The sequence below is a fragment of the Mus caroli genome, chromosome 5, assembly GCF_900094665.2.
Source record: "Mus caroli chromosome 5, CAROLI_EIJ_v1.1, whole genome shotgun sequence".
Classification (NCBI taxonomy): domain Eukaryota; kingdom Metazoa; phylum Chordata; class Mammalia; order Rodentia; family Muridae; genus Mus; species Mus caroli.
In genome coordinates, this window is record NC_034574.1 from 5,521,429 (window position 1) to 5,538,532 (window position 17,104).

The 17,104-nt window shown below is 41.9% G+C and overlaps 1 protein-coding gene across 3 annotated transcripts in view; it reads left to right on the forward strand.

Moving 5' to 3' along the window:
* Window positions 1-11,612, forward strand: part of Abcb4 (ATP binding cassette subfamily B member 4) — a 61,317-nt gene extending 49,705 nt beyond the window's left edge. For all 3 annotated transcript variants that reach the window (XM_021162750.1, XM_029478121.1, XM_029478123.1), the window contains 5 exons: window positions 1,557-1,713; window positions 2,275-2,472; window positions 7,898-8,104; window positions 10,690-10,836; window positions 11,355-11,612. In XM_021162750.1, the coding sequence (XP_021018409.1) occupies window positions 1,557-1,713; window positions 2,275-2,472; window positions 7,898-8,104; window positions 10,690-10,836; window positions 11,355-11,561 (916 nt within the window). In that variant the 3' untranslated portion in view covers window positions 11,562-11,612. The remainder of the gene's footprint in view (window positions 1-1,556; window positions 1,714-2,274; window positions 2,473-7,897; window positions 8,105-10,689; window positions 10,837-11,354) is intronic.
* The last annotated feature ends 5,492 nt before the right edge of the window (window positions 11,613-17,104 follow it).

Below are 17,104 nucleotides of genomic sequence, written 5' to 3' on the forward strand. Positions count from 1 at the left end.
AACTCGGGAATGAAAAGTTACTGTATGGGTAGGGAACGCTAGACTCCAGGAGGAGAGCTTCTTTGAAACTCTTTTGCCTCATGAGTGACTTTTAAGCCTCTCGGCTTGTCCAGTTGACTCGACCAGGGCGTAGCATGAAGAAGGAAGAATTTTCCTTTTCTTATTCTCTTCAATTTCTAAAATCATTATTTTTAATGGCTTTCCATTCTTTGGTAAAGTTTATCCCAATGTTATTTACTTATTTTTGTAGCTATGAAAAGTGAGATTGACTTGTAGTTTTCAACTCTGATTTTATTTATACAGGTCTTTTTTTGTTCCTGGCCAATCTAGTTCAAGGTTTTTTATTTTCTTTTAATTTTATTGAAGGACTAACTCTGTTTCACTTATCTTTTGTACTTGTTTATTTTGCTCTGATCTTCTAATTTTTGTTTGTGTATTATTATTATTATTAATGTGTAGTGTATATATGTGTGTGCATTAAAGAAGAGGGGGGAGGAGAGAGACAGAGAAGAGAAAGAGAAAGAGAGAGAGAAAGAGAATTATGTATTTGCCATAGCACATACACAAGTATGGAGGGCAGGGGATGCCTTGGGAGTCTTACTCTCTTCTTCAGGCTTGTGTAACACGCCATTTTCCCCACTAAGCCATGCCCTAGGCCCTTATTCTTGCATCTCTCCATCCTGGGAGTGCATTTTTTAGGTAGTTTGAAGATTTCTTCTTTTGATGTTGGCACTCACTGCTATACAGTTTCTTCCTGGTATTGGTTCTCTGCAGCCTGCATGAGAATCTGAACACTACGCTGTGTTCCCAAATGCATCTGTTTTAGGAGACTGACTTCATTTCTCAGTTCATCAGTAAGTAGCCTACTGTTCATTTAAAAGTTTTTGTTCTGTCTCCAGGCACTTAGAAAATTTCTAAAATGTCTTTAGTTGTTGGCATCTCCCCCTGTGATCAGGAAGATAAAATTTCAATTCTTTTGATCTAAGACTAATCTATTTTAGAAAGAACTCCATGAACTGCTAAGAATGTATATTCCGTATGTGTTAGATAAAATAATCTGTTGATGTATACCTATTAAAAATTATTTATTACAGAGATTGCTATCACATGTGGTACAGGACTATCAAAACCACACACTTGGGATGCAGTGCCCTAAACTAATGATAGCTAGCTCTGCCTCTCATTGAGCCTCTTAGGTACTTTGGGCTTCAGGGATTTTTTTTAATGTTAAAAGGGGTATACCTGGCATCTAAAATGAGTTGAGATACAAATCAGATTCAGTTGTAAGCCATTTCAGGAAAATGAAAACCTTTGGAGGTGTACACCAACTCAGAACGAGCGCCCCACAGCCAGAAGGTGAACAGAGGACTAGACTGAGACAGTGGGTCTTGCCTCCCCTCTAAATTCTTGTTGCTGTAGTTACTGGAATCTCACAGCAATGTATGTGGGCTTGGGGAAATGACAATTGAAGAAAAACTATGTAAATGTTAGTTAAAAGTTTGCCTTTGGACTTTGAACACTGTGGAGCTAATTTGAACCCCTCAACCTCTCTCCAGGGTCTTTTCTGCAATCGTGCTTGGCGCAGTGGCTCTAGGACACGCCAGCTCATTTGCTCCAGACTATGCAAAAGCCAAGCTGTCTGCAGCGTACTTGTTCAGCCTGTTTGAAAGACAACCTCTGATTGACAGCTACAGTGGAGAAGGGCTGTGGCCTGTAAGTGTTTGTCAGGCTAGATGGCTGAGCTCTGTCCTAAAGGTTTTCTTTCTATCACAACGACATGATCACATACTTTGCTTCACTGTGATATTTATGTGGCTAGTATCTCAACAACTTTTTTAGCATTTAAAAAAATTTAACACAACTTTAGAAAAGAAAAATGAAGATATACTGAAACAAAACAGTTTTGATAATAGCTTAGCCACTTCTACATGGAGGTCTATGCAATATAATTCAGTCACGATGATACAGTTAGCAATTTAGATTTAGACACTGCTGCAGCTTTTCTTAAGCCTCAGAGCCCTTGGCTCAGTGTTAGGTTTGCACAAATCAGAAACTTGAGTTTCAGTAGCCTGTCTTTGTAGTGACTTTTTGTCCAATCAGTACTCACATCTTTATTCTCTATCATAATGGACTTGCTAACCATGTGAACTTGTGCAAGCACTATACCAAATAGGCACTTCATGTTTCAATATTATTGGTAAAGTTTCCTTGTAATAATACTTTTATTTCTAATGACTGTGAGGTCAATTTTAAAAAAATGTAAAAAACTTTTAGGATAAGTTTGAAGGAAGCGTGACATTTAATGAAGTCGTGTTCAACTATCCCACCCGGGCCAACGTGCCAGTGCTTCAGGGGCTGAGCCTCGAGGTGAAGAAGGGCCAGACGCTGGCCCTGGTGGGCAGCAGTGGCTGCGGGAAGAGCACAGTGGTCCAGCTGCTCGAGCGCTTCTATGACCCCATGGCTGGATCAGTGGTGAGCACATTTTCTTAATGAATTGATTCATGAATGTATTTTAGATGATCAAACTAATGGTCAAGAGAAGGTCCAAAACCCTACCTGATATAATAACCACAGCCTGTAAACTCTAAACTGGCACCTGTATGAAGTAAATATACCAGGCTATTAGGGCAGAATATCAAAAAGTATTGTACTAAAAATACAATATAAGACTAATCTCTGGTAGCCAGTGGGCCTTTTGTCCTGGTCCAATATTATCTATCTATCTATCTATCTATTCTATGTTACATCCCAAAGGCAGTTTCCCTTCCCTTCTCAGCCCCACCCCCCGCCACACCTCCTATCTATCCTCAAACTTCTCCTCCTCAGTTTCCCTTCAGAAAAGGCCAGGCCTCCCAGGGATATCAGCCAAACATGACATAGCAAGTTCCAATAAGACTAGGTGGCATCTCTCATATCGAGGCTGGACAAGGCAACCCAGTGGAAGAAAAGGATCTGCAAAGCAAGCAAAGAGTCAGATGCAGCCCCTGCTCACACTGTTGGGAGTCCCACAAGAAGGAAGACCAAGCTACATGTAGTGGCTAGTTTTGTGTCAACTTGACACAGCTGGAGTTACCACAGAGAAAGGAGCTTCAGTCGGGGAAATGCCTCCATGAGATCCAGCTGTGGAGCATTTTCTCAATTAGTGATCAAGGGGGAAGGGCCCCTTGTGGGTGGTGCCATCTCTGGGCTGGTAGGCTTGGTTCTATAAGAGAGCAGGCTGAGCAAGCCAGGGGAAGCAAGCCAGTAAAGAATATCTCTCCATGGCCTCTGCATCAGCTCCTGCTTCCTGACCTGCTTGAGTTCCCGTCCTGACTTTCTTTGGTGATGAACAGCAATATGGAAGTATAAGCTGAATAAACCCTTTTCTCCCCAACTTGCTTTTTGGTCATGATGTCTGTGCAGGAATAGAAACCCTGACTAAGAGACTACACAACCATCACATATATACGGAGGACCTAGGTCAAACCCAGGCAGGCAAACATTGAACCTGATTGTTGGTTCAATCTCTGTGAGCCCCTACAAGCCTTGGTTAATTGATTCTGTGGGTTTTCTTTCGGTGCTCTTGACACCTCAGACTCCTACACTGCTTTCTTCCCCTTTTCCACAGGAGTCCCAAGCTCTGCCTAATGTATGGCAGTGAGTTTCTGTATCTGTTTCCACCAGTTGCTGGATGAAGCCTTTCTGATGACAATTGGACTAGGCACCAATCTATGAGTATAACCCAACAGCATTAGGAATAATTTCATTAATTTGGGGAGAGGACCAGTCATGTTTGTTTCAGTACTAGGTTTTTGGACTATCCAGCCTCTGGGTCCTGGCCTTCCAGGCAATATCAGGACTGAGCTTCCTCTCATGGCATAGATCTCAAGCTGGACCAGTCATTGGTTGGCCACTCACCCAATTTCTGCACCATCTTTACCCCAGCACAAATTGTTGGTTAAAGGTTTTATGGTTGGGTTGGTGCCCCAGTCCCTCTACTGGAAACCTTGCTTGGTTAGAGGAGATGGCCACTTCAGGCTCATTATCCCACTATTGCTCAGAGTCTTTGCTAGGCTCACCCTAGTAGGTTCCTGGGAGTTTCCATTGCACTAGGTTTCTACCTCAACCTAGAAATATCCCCCAATTTCAGTAGTCTCTCCCAGAAGTCTCTCCCTCCATCTTCCTGATGTCTGATCCCTCCTGTTCCCGTCCCCAACCACGGCCAGTCCACCTGAAATATCTTTCTATTTCCCCTTTCCAGTTTCATGAGGTTCCATTTATTATTGTTGATCTTAGTGGCTGTGCTATTAGTGTACTGTTCAGGAAACTGTCTCTTGTGCCATGCATTCAAGCCTATTTTCCACTTTCTCTTCTATCAGGTTCAGTGTATCTGGTTTTATGTTGAGGTCTTCGATCCACTTGGACTTCAATTTTGTGCATGGTGATAGATGTGGATCTGTTTGCATTTTCTACATACTGACATATAGTTAGACCAGAACCATTTGTTGAAGATGCCTTCTTTCTTTCTTCTTTTTTTTTTTTTTTCATTGTATGGTTCTGGTTACTTTATCAAAAAATAAGGTGTCCATAGGTGTGTTTTTATGCCAGTACCATGTTTGTTTGTTTGTTTGTTTGTTTTTATTATAGCTCTGTAGTACAGCTTAAAATCAGGAATGGTGATACCTGTGGAAGTTCTTTCATTGGGCAGGATTGTTTTAGCTAGCCTGGGTTGTTTTTTTTTTTTTTTTTTTCTGTAGTTGTTGTTTTGTTTTTTCCATGTGAAGTTAAGTGATGTTCTTTTAAGATCTGAAAGAATTGTTGTGTTGATTCTGTTGTTGATTCTTATGTCTGTAGTTTCTGTTCACTTAACTGGATTTTCCATCTCCCTCAGTTTCTGTTTTCTTGTTGCTTCCATTTCAGTTCTCAGGTCTTGAATAGTTTTACTGATTTCATTCATCTGTTCATCTTTTCTTGGCTTTCTTTAAGAATTTTATTCGTTTTCTCCACTTGTTTGCTTGTAGCCCTGACTGTCCTGGAACTCACTCTGTAAACCAGACTGGACTAAGACTTTAGATCCACCTTCCTCTGGCTCCCAAGTGCTGGGATGAAAAGCATGTGCCACCACCACCCAGCTTTTCCTGAATTTCTTTGATGTGTTTATTTATTTCCACTTTAAAGACCTCTATCGTCTCCACAAAATTGGTTTTAGGGTCATTTTCTTGTGCTTCAGCTGCGTTAGAATATCCAGGACTTGCTATAGTATGATAGCTGGGCTCTAGTGGTGCCATATTGCTCTAGTTGCTCTTAATTGTGTTCTTACACCAGCGTATGAGAATCTGGGTTAGGGGTAATTATAGGTTTAGGTGTCAGTTTCTGAGTTTATCTTTGTTGAAACCTTGGTTTCTGGTTCCTCTCTGGTCTTCTGGCCTGAGTGGCCTGTGGTTCTGGTGACAGGAAAACTCTCAGGTGTAGTAGGGTGTCTCCACTGGGATTTTGACAGCCTGTGGGATCTCTGGGATTTTTGACAGCCTGTGGGATCTCTGGGATTTTGTGTGCCAGTATTGCATCTGTGGTTCTATGGTTCTGGGAACTGTCATAGCCTCTGGGGTTCCAGATAATAGGATTGCCTCGGGTAGAACAGGGAGCTTCAGGGGTTTTGGATACCAGCATGGCCTCTGGGTTTTCAGGTCTCTGGTATTCTGGGTCCCAGGTTGGCCTTTGGTAGAGCTGAGGGCTTCTGCTGAAGTTGTGGGCCTGGATATGAGGCTGAGGTGGTGGGAGTACTGTTGGAGTCTGTTTAGGACTAAACATCCAAAACAACCCAAGTGGGCACAAGAGTACATGCAAAGCAAAATGTTTATTTGAATTAGGCAGCAGAAATTTAAAGGTCAGGGACAATAGCACAGACTTGTGAGCTGACCAAGTCCCCAAATATTCATCTTAGTAACTTTTTAAGTAGAAAAATCACAAAACCCATAAGCATCTGTGCCAGAATACAGTTACAATTTTTCATCAATCAGGATCATTTGTTCTTTTGTGGCTAGAAATAATCATTATGTTTTGTGGAACAAAGGAAAAATAAGAAAAAAAAAAAGAAGAAGAAGAAGAAAGCAGGCTAGCCATCTGGAAAGTCTTCAGCCCCTCTAGAACCTGGGAAATTGAGCTTAATTTCACCTTATGTTCAAAATGGAGTCTAAGAACAAAATGGCAGTACTTAGGACAAGTCTCATGTGTTTGCTCCCAACAAGACAGCTGCCGGCGGGTGGAGAGTGTTCAGGTGATGAGCAATGTCTTACCTGGGGTTCCGGGTACTAGCATGGCTTTCAGTGTAGAAGAGGGCTGCTGCCAGAGTTGTGGGTTAGGAAATCTTTTTAAACCAAAACTGAGCTAACTTCTGGAGGCAGGAAGGAGACCACATCCTTCACTCATAGCAACAGGAACAAAACAGGAACAAAATTAACATCAGAACCCCGTCTCCTAAAGGCTCTGCTTCCTCTAGCTCTTTACTTTCACTTGTTTCTTCTTTGCTTTCCATTAAATTCTTACCCTGTGTTGGGAGAAGGGAGAAGAGGGGGAAGCTGAAGACTGGCAGCTCTCAGAGAGAGAAGAGTAATGCCAAAATCAACCAGAGACTCTCCAAACAGGCATGTGCCTGCTTATTTTTACCCAGTACCCTCTGCTTTGCCTAATCCCTCTAACCTTGAACTCTGGGTTCTCTGACATTGACTCTCAAACTCTAGCCCAGTCACATTTGGCTTTAATCATAGATGTATGGCACATACCTGCTTCCTCAAGATCTGTCTCTACCTGATATAGTCAACATGTAGAAGCTGGGACTAGAGAGATGGCTCTGTGGACAAAGTGCTTGCAGTTCAAGCACAAGGACCCATGTTCAATCCCTAGAACCTGCCTCATGCCCAGACATACTTGGCCAACACAAAATAGACTCCATGTTTGTTTGGTTGACTTTTTTTAGTTTTTCATGTATACTTTTTTGTTTTTATCTTGCTGTGTGTTTTGATTTTCATCTTTTTCTTGCTTGTTTGCTTTTGGAGAGAGAGATCATGCATGAGAGCTAGGGATATTGGGAGGCTGTGAAGAGCCCAGGAAGGAAAAGAACATGATCAAAATATATTGTGTGCAAAAATTTTTAATAAAAAAGTAAGTTTAAAAGGTCTGGCCTAGAGGTGTCTGTCTGTAATCCCACACTAGGGAGGCAGAGACAAGCAGACCTCCGGTGCTCACTGGCCAGCCAAATCTAGCTATATTTGTGAGTTCGGGTTCAGGGAGGGACCCTGGCTCAAAAAAAGTAAGGTGGAAAAATGATTGAGGGAGATACCCAACATCAACTTCTAGCACATGCATGTGTAGACATATGCTTGCGTGCATGCATGATCATATGCATATATTCATGCATGCAAATACATTGCACAAAAATATGGGGGGAAGTTTAAAGCCAGTGGCTTTCACAGAATAGAGGAACAGGGACCACCTTCTCAAACCTAGGGCTGCACTGCATTACCAATCTGTTCCGTTCTTTTCCTGGTATGCCTAGGAGAGCAAGGAAAGTCAAGGTTATTCTAGGGACAGCGGATCTGAGGGTCACATTTGATGCAGACTTCCTAAAGACAGATGGCACAGATGCCTGGTGGAGGGCACATGAAGACAAAAGACATGTTGAAAGACATGGCCAAATGTGTTTCAGTTTACCATCTAGACCACAGCAAGAGAGGCTCGTCATAAGAGTCTCTCTGCTAGCCATGCTCTCCTTCAGCATGTTGGCATTAGACACGAAGCTTGGCATTTCACAGCTGCAGGTACACACTTTAACAGTCCTTTTCTCAGTTCAGCCACTTGCTATTTAGCATTGTTTTCTTTTTTTAAAAACCTTAATAGTTTGTGGATTTCTGTTTTTAAGCTCCTAGATGGTCAAGAAGCAAAGAAACTCAATGTTCAGTGGCTCCGAGCTCAACTGGGCATTGTGTCCCAGGAACCCATCCTGTTTGACTGTAGCATCGCCGAGAACATCGCCTATGGAGACAACAGCCGGGTCGTGTCTCGTGATGAGATTGTGAGGGCAGCCAAGGAGGCCAACATACACCCCTTCATCGAGACGCTGCCCCAAGTGAGTTAAACTCCAAACTTCTCAGCTGAAATCAAGGCAGGCTCATTTTTATCCCTGAAGCTATTCCCAAAGTTCTTGCAATAGTCTGGTAGCTAAGGGGCTGATGTATCTGGGAGAAGACTCTGGCCTTGATGACAGGATGTTTCATCACCCTCAGGCCATGAGACACCAAGGAGGCAAGACCTTACCCCAGGTCTCACACTAGTTTCTAGACTACATGTGCATTTCAGTTAGGTGCTGTCCATATGCTACTTCCCCACAAATGTATGCTTTGATTTTGAGAATATAATAGATCCACATATCATTGTGTGGAATACAGAGATTTTGTTTTCTTTATCTAGTCTTCCCTAATATTAACCTCGTTCAGAACTATAACACAACAGTAATTCAGGATGCTGACATCCAGACCAGTTTACTCATGCTTGTGTGTGTGTGTGTGTGTGTGTGTGTGTGTGTGTGTTTCTGCACAGCTGCAGTAGAGCTATGCATCCTGGGCAGCTGCAGTACAGCTGTGTATCCTGGGCAGCTGCCATACAGCTGTGCATTCTATGCAGCTGCAGTGAAGGTACACATTCTTGTACTGACACTGAAGATACAGAGCATGTTCATCACATGAAGATCCCTCGAGCTACCATCCTTCCATTCATATACCCCTTCCTCCCACTTCAGTCTCCACAGCTCTGGCAACTCTAATCTGTTCTCAGTTTGTATCACTTGCCATTGTAGAGACAGTATATACACATAGGATGTAAACTTGCATGGCCAGGTTCTCACCCAGCACAGCTATCCTCTTATTTGCTGAATGACATTCCATGCATGGCTAAACCACAGGTTACCTGTCTCCTAGAGAAGCTTACGGCAGTTAATCTAAATTTGAGGTTGTAAATTCCTGAATACTGATACTTTACATAAACCTAGGTCCTAATATTTCTGGAATAAATGCTCAGCAGCAAATCATTGAAACATATCCTAATTGTCTGTTTGTTTTACAAAACAGTACACCAAAAGACTTCCTGTAACCGCCACTTATAGCCCTCCCAGCAAGTTCTAAAGACTTTCCAGCATTTAATATGGCTATGAGGTTTTGTAAAAAAAAAAAAAAATTATTTATTTATTTATTATAGCTACACTGTAGCTGTCTTCAGACACACCAGAAGAGGGTATCAGATCTCATTACAGATGGCTGTGAGCCACCATGTGGTTGCTAGGATTTGAACTCATGACGTATGGAAGAGCCTTCAGTGCTCTTAACCACTGAGCCATCTTTTGAGCCCAGCTATGAGGTTTTTATTTGCAACAGTTTGATAGGAATATAAGATACATCACAATGGTCCTCATATGCATTTCCTAAAGGGAAAGTGAAGTCCCTGTCATTTAACCTCTTTGGTAAAATGTTCTAGGTTTTTTTTTTTTTTAACTGTTGAGCTTTGAGTCTTTTATCCTAATTACTTTTAGATATGGATTTTATGATATGTATTTTTCTTCAAGTTATCATTTGGGCTTTTTTTTCTCTTAAGCAGAGGCTTAACAGAACAGAACTTTCAATCTTAGTGAATTTATTTTCCTTTCATGCATCTTGCTTCTGATGTCAAATCTGTCCCAAAGTCTACACATTCCTGTCTGGAAGATGCTCTCTATTTTAAAGGAGTCTGGTTGTTTTACAACTTACCTTCGAGTGTATGGTCCATTCTGTGCTTCATATTACTTGAGTCCTATATAATTATGGCAAGACGACTTCCACTAGGGTGAAGGTAGAGGTACTTCATTTTATGAGTGCTTCCAGAACTCAAGGCAGAAGAGCTTAATTGTTTCCCTCCCCCTGGGAATTAAAAGTGAGTCACACAAATAAATGACTTTAAATTTTTCTGTGATGTCTCCCAGTCAACCTCTGGTACCTAGGCACTGACTGAATCAAGAAGTGACGACTGCAGGAAGACTTTAACTTTCACCTTTTGACCTGATATTGACACTGGACCTTAGGAGATGAATTCACTCGTTGCACAGCACCCTGAGCTTTGCAAAGAAATATACATCTAAATATACATCTGCCATCCTTTCTTTTCCCAAGCCTGAAAGCTTTCCTAAATGCAGTCTCCTAAAGTATACAAAGTTTTCTTTCCTGTATTTACCTCCTCTTTTAAAAATTCCCCTTCCATCTTATCTCCACATTCCTTCCTTCTCTTTTATATTGTTTTTAGATAATAATTATAATTAACATTTAAGTAGATATTGATTGCTAAGCTATTAAAAGAGAATAAACTAGTTTTTACATGGATCAAATAACTACTTCAAACTGAAAAAAAAAACCCTTTGTGAGTCTAAGCTGTGATTCCACGGAAATCAGATTAAATGCTATTCATGTTAATGGCAGGAATTTGAAATAGCTCAATTTCTTGTAACAGAATACCACTGAAATCTACAGGCACTGTATTTTAGTTCAGTTTTAAAGACAAATATTCTATGGAACTGAAAATACATTACTGAAAACAATATCTTATTATAGAAACATCTATTGATTTTAATTTTTTTCTTGTAAAGACAACTGTCTTAAAACTGTATTACCTTTATTGATGACTAACTTGCAGAAATATAACACAAGAGTAGGAGATAAGGGGACGCAGCTCTCTGGGGGCCAGAAGCAGAGGATTGCCATCGCCCGAGCCCTCATCAGACAGCCTCGGGTCCTACTGCTGGATGAAGCCACGTCAGCTCTGGATACTGAGAGCGAAAAGGTCTGTCTCCACCTGTCTTACTAACCTAGCAGAAAGAGTGATGAGGAACGCCAACATGAGAAAGGCAGACACTAGACTTTGATGTGATTATTTTGAAGTAATAGAATGTGTTTTTCTAAAAAAAAAATGCATATATATTTCTAAACATAAAAGCAGCATTCAAAAGGAAAAATGCTGCAAAAAAATCACAATTTTGATATATTAGTTGTAATGAAAAGACTGAAAAGGGCCTTTAAAAGGAACTTAAGAAGATGATACTGGCAATTAACTAGAAAGTTTCAACAGTTTTGAGGGTCATTTGTATCATGGAAGCCCATCTCTGTCATAATTACAAAACAAAACAATCCGATGAGGGGCACAATGGTAGCCATGTAAAATACACATGCCTACAGCCGTGTTCACAGAGATTAGAAAAAGGAATTATGGTAGCTGCTGCTACTCAGATGGTAAAGCTTTAGAAATTCATCAGACTTGCTACTGCAGTTCTCAGTACAAAGCTCTGGTTGGGCTTTCAACAGGTTGTCCAGGAAGCGCTGGACAAAGCCAGAGAAGGCCGCACCTGCATTGTGATCGCTCACCGCCTGTCCACCATCCAGAACGCAGACTTGATCGTGGTGATTGAGAACGGCAAGGTCAAGGAGCACGGCACCCACCAGCAGCTGCTGGCGCAGAAGGGCATCTATTTCTCAATGGTCAACATCCAGGCCGGCACACAGAACTTATGAACTCTTGTTACAGTATATTTTTAAAATAAATTCAAGTTGTTTTTCACTTTATAGCGTGTAAAAGAAGTTTCTCATTGGAGTTACAAAATATAGATCTATCTTATTCCACATCAGTTTAAAGTTCAGCCTTGATGCTTTGTGCTACAGCATCTGAAACTAGAAACCTGGAAGCAACATCTGCCTGGACAAATGTGACCCCTTCCTTGACAAAACAGAAGAATTACTACAGCGTGGCTCTCTCTCTCCCTGAGCTGTCAGCATCCCTCAGAGAGACCAGACATGCATGGGAAGCATGAATAGAAATCCCAAATGAGGACACATTCCCATGGTTCTAAATAGGTAGACGTGTGACAGGATGGTATGGGAACAAGTTTCCAAGTACAGAGGAGAACTAAATTAGCATTCTGAATCCCTCTACTATGGAATAGAAGGTGTTGGCTGTCATGACCATATGGATTGTTTATTTTTTCATCAACACATTCAATCCGACACACTAATGGGTTCAATTGTGGTATTGTCATACTTGGAATGTGCAGCAGCAGATCCAACCGCCCTTTCCCATCCCCTCACGTTCCCTCCCCAGCCTTTAGTAAACATTATTTCTGTGTTCAGGTGGTCACATTTTAGCTTTGCATGGACATGCAGTACTCATCTTTCTGTCTGGCTCATTTTGCTTAACATCTGGTCCATTCCATCCATATTGCTGTAAATGTTGACTTCATTTTCCTTGGCTCTTTCCCTCTTGTGCTACTAGAGATCAAACTTAGCAGCCACAGAGAACTGAGTACACCTGAAAGGGAGGCTGGGAATGAAATAGGAGGGGCAGGCAAGAGAAGAATGAAGCCAAGACAAAGGTTCTCTGATCAAGGTTCAAAGTTTAATTTTCAGCTCTGCGTTTATAGAGGGGAAACCTCAAAAACCCATCCTTTGTTTCAGCTGCATTCTCGTGCTTTGTGTCAGCTGGATTCTGTTGCAAAACAAACTCAGCAGCTCAGCAGGCAGACTGCTTCTGTAAGAAATTGCAGGTGAGCAAGGCAGGAGACTTCCACTTAGGTTGGAAGACACCACTCAGGTTGGCAGAAGACTGACTGGACTGTGGCAAATAATTAAGGTCTGATCAGCCTGCTTGTGGATGGGGGCAGGGCACATTCTAACACTGAGCTAAATGCTCAGGCTTCTTCCTTTCTTCCTTACGACTGAATAATATTCCACTATTAAATACAGCACACACAGACATGCCCACTCACTAATATAATAGAGGCTATTCCTCAGTTGAGGTTCCTCCTCCCGGTGTGCCAGTTAGCAAGCAAAACATAGGCACCAGACGTGTTCACTCCATGTCCTGTGGATATACACTCAGAAGTGGGTTGTCTGGATCATATGATGATTCGAGTTTCAGCTTTTTGACTAAAATCTCTCCTGTTGTCCATAATCCTAATAGTAAAATATAGTCCTACCAACAGTGCATGCACGTTCCTTTTTCAGCTACATTTGTAGTTTTTTTTTTCTTTATGTTCGTAGACATAGCTGGAGTGCTGCGTTACTGACTTTACTGTTTGCTGTGATAAATACCATGACCCTTGGCTTCCTTCTTTCATTTCATACATTCAATGACCTTGTTCTGCATTGCTACAAACTTCTTCCTCTCTTTTCATGGCCTCTCTTTTCATAACCTACACACACAGACACACCTACCTAGATTATCTTTAGGACTCTACTGGGGCTTCTCCTAAACAATTATCATAGCTGTGTTTGTTGACTGTTTACCTATGGAAGGAAAGGGTTTACTTCAAGCTTATAGCTCTACATCACACTCTATCATCAAAAGAACTCCAGGCAGGAACTGAAGTTCAAGCCATGAGGGAATGCTGCTTATTTGCTTGCTCTGTGTGGCTTGCTCAGCTACCCACTTGTAACAACCAGGACTACCTGCTGAGGGATGGAACTGTCCACAGTGACCTGGACCCTCCCACACCAATCAAGAAAATGTACCACAAGTCTGTCCACAGGCCAGTCTGGTAGAGGGCATTTTCTCAGTTGAGGTGCCCTTGTCTATGACTCTAACCTATGTTGAGTTAATGTTAAAAACAATTCAGCACAGAAGGGTTGAGAAAGGTCATTAGACCCTTTACCTGAGTGTCCAGCCTCCTAGTGGAGTTGTATGCAAATATTCTCTGACTATTGTCTTGGGGGAGGGGCTAAGGTGGGAGAGGATAAAGGGAAGGAGCTCCTTCTACACAGCCATGGGAAAGCCATCATCCCCACCGAGTGCAAATTCTTCTAGTGTGGCTGCTGTAAGGTCAACTATGCACCTGTGTGGAACCGTTCCCCAGTTTGCTCTGTAAGTAAGTCTAACACATTTATTGTTTTTCCCATGTAAACTTTGATGAAATCATATCTCAGTTTGTCACTAAGATCTTAGGAGAAATAGATGTTACGTAAGGAAAGGAATTTTAGGAACAGTATGTGAGAGAACATAAGCAATATTTTTCCGTTTTATTTTTCTTAATGATTACCAGTCTCATTCATCTTCTCCAGATGTCAACATTTTATTCTTTACACCTGGATACAGTTTCATTGTGTATATACACCATCATTTCTCTATTCATTCATTTGCTGATGAACCCCTACAGTGATTTCATGTCTCAGCCAAGTGAAGAGTGTGACTATAAATGTGGACCTGGTATTTCTCTGGTATGCTTGCAGCTCTTCTTTTAGATTTATGTGAACCCTCCATACTGGTTTCTATAGTGACCGTTTCAGTGTACACCCCCCACCAATAGGCAAGGACTCCGTTCTCTATACATCTTTGTCATAGTTTATTGTTTGCCTTCCTGATGTATGCCCACTGACTGGGACGAGATAGAATACCAATATAGTTTAGTTTGTTTTTGATGCAGTGTCTCATGCAGCACAGGCTGGCCCTGAACTTGCTGTTAACCTACACTGGCCTTGACCTCTTAATCCTCCAGAAAGCTGGATAATTGTATACTTCAATGTAGTAGGGTTTTGTTTGTTTGTTTTTATTTAAAAGAGGCTCTCTCCAGACCCCTAAGTGTTTTTCTCTTGTGTGCATCTACTCTTCTAGTGGAATTTATATGCCACATGCTTTCATAATGGCAGTTATTGTTCAGGTTTGATTGTGCTTTCTGATGGTACTTACTGTTTTGGTTGTAGGACTCCACTAAGTATCTTTTCTAAGGAGAATCCTACAGTCATGAATTCCCTATGTTTAACTGTGATGTGATTCTATTTCTCCTTTATATCATGTCTACCCTTCCTGCGTAGTGTCACATAGTACATGCTAGGCAAACGCTCTGTCACTGAAGTACAGTAAAGCCACAGCTGTCCTATATGGCTGATCTTTTTTTTTCACACCATTATCTATTTGGCTTCCTATATGCCATGAATGTTTATGTTTCCTAAGATCGAGGATATTTTCTGTTATGATTTAACTCAATGGGTCTCTCTAAGCCTTTAACTTTTGTTTTCACCTTTGGATATTCAAAAATATGTGGGTATTTGTACAACAATGCTCAATGTTTTAAGTCTTATCAATTCTTTGTTCATTGCTTTTTCCTCTCTTCCTTTTGCTCCCTGAACTTCATTCCCCCACTTCTTAAGCATCTTCAAAAAACCTATTTCCAAGTTCAGATCGTTTCTTCTTCTCGATCTAATCTGCGGCCATTTTCTACAGTCCATTTTATTTAACTCGTTGAATCCTTTGAGGTTCCATGCTTTATTTTTTCAACACTCTTTTTGCTGAGTTTCTCATTCATACCCCACATCATCTTCCCAATTTCATGGTACTGTTTACCCCGTGGTCTCTTATACTTTATTGAGCACTATGAATATTTCTTTAAATTCTTCTTATATATTTGCTTGTATGCAAACATGCACAGGGTATGTGCAGTGATTACATTAAAACATTTCGATGTGTGTTTGGGAACTCATTAACACTCAGGAACTAATGAAAGACTCAGAAAGTAAACAAACTTAGAAATCTCAGGAAACTTCTAACACTTGAGAGAACACAAGGCCCCTCCTTGGGTTCATGTAAATAGTAACTATTTTTGTGGGAAATGAATCTCTGACTAGATTCACTTAAGTCACAGATCCACAGCAAGTCACAAAGAGTGTTTCAGGGACACAGCCTTCCTGAGCCATCCCATGCTTGGGTGGGCTCTTCACTGCTGCTGCTTCTTCTGAGATGTACATTGCCCCATTAAGCAACTCCTTACCCATAATCTTGTAAAAACAAACAAACAAACAAACCAAAACTCATTAAACTCACACACTCAACAAGCTAGTCTTGGGTACAAATGATTTCTGTAGTCAGTGCTCTGTCTGGAGGGTACAGACATGTTTTTACACATCTTCAGGAAAAGCCACTTAACAGGGGGGCCAACGTCAACCTGTGGTACTGCTCTGTGCTGGTTTTGTTGTTGTTGCTGTTGTTTTTAAGACCAGGCCTGTATTGGCCTTGGACTCACTGAGTGTGCTCGGGTGGCTGGCCAGCAAGCCCCAGGGATCCCCATCTCTGTGTCAGCAGCTCTCAGGAGCATATGCTGCTACGCCTAGCGTTCTGCACGGGCACTGAATTTGGGTTCTTCTGCTGCCTAACAAGTACTTCAGTATCCCCAGTCTCCACTCCTTTACCGGGTAGTTTGCCCCTATAAGTCCCTCTACATTTTTGCCTAGAGATGTTTTCCTTTGGAGGCATGCTGCCTTATTTTCTCTATTTCTTTCACAGGTGCCTTGAGATTTGTGCATCTGGTAGATGAAGCATCTCCTTCATGGGCTGCCCTTAGCAGCTTACTTCTGAAAAATGTAGATTGAGGTATTGCTTTGCTATAGTGTTGGCTTTAATTCCAGGTGGGCACCATAGTGTTGTCTCATCTGGCTTCTTCAGTGTGTTTGACTTGAAGACAGTTCTTTACCTTGGTGGAGTTGTCTCTGTGGGGCATCTGAAAGTGGGGACACCTAATAGTCCAGGGAAGTGTGGTATAGGTTTTGGCTCTGGCAGTGGAAATGGTGTACTCTCTGAACAATGGGGGATTTCCCCTACCACAGCTGACGCCGCCTGTGCTACTAGCAAGAGCTTCTGGTCCTGGATGCCTCAGCAGTGGTGAAGCTATTAAAGCACTTCTCCTCTGACCAGTCAGTGGTAGACACAGAAGGAAGTTGATGAGATGTGGTGGTGGAAGGAAACACAGCCCTCCCTGGAGGAGAGGCAGCAAGAACTATGTATGTAGCAGGAGGTTCCATGGTCTTCTTCTCTGAAATGGCAGTGCACATCCAGGAACTGGACTATGGCTGGTACTGGGCACTGTTCCACTCAGCCCTGCTTGGGCATGTGTGTTGGCACCGATGGTTGGAGCTCCATCTTTGACTACTTCAGCTATAGCATGCATAAGATCAGAGAAGCAGGCCGGGCGGTGGTGGCACACACCTTTAATCCCAGCACTTGGGAGGCAGAGGCAGGCGGATTTCTGAGTTCGAGGCCACCCTGGTCTACAGAGTGAGTTCCAGGACAGCCAGGG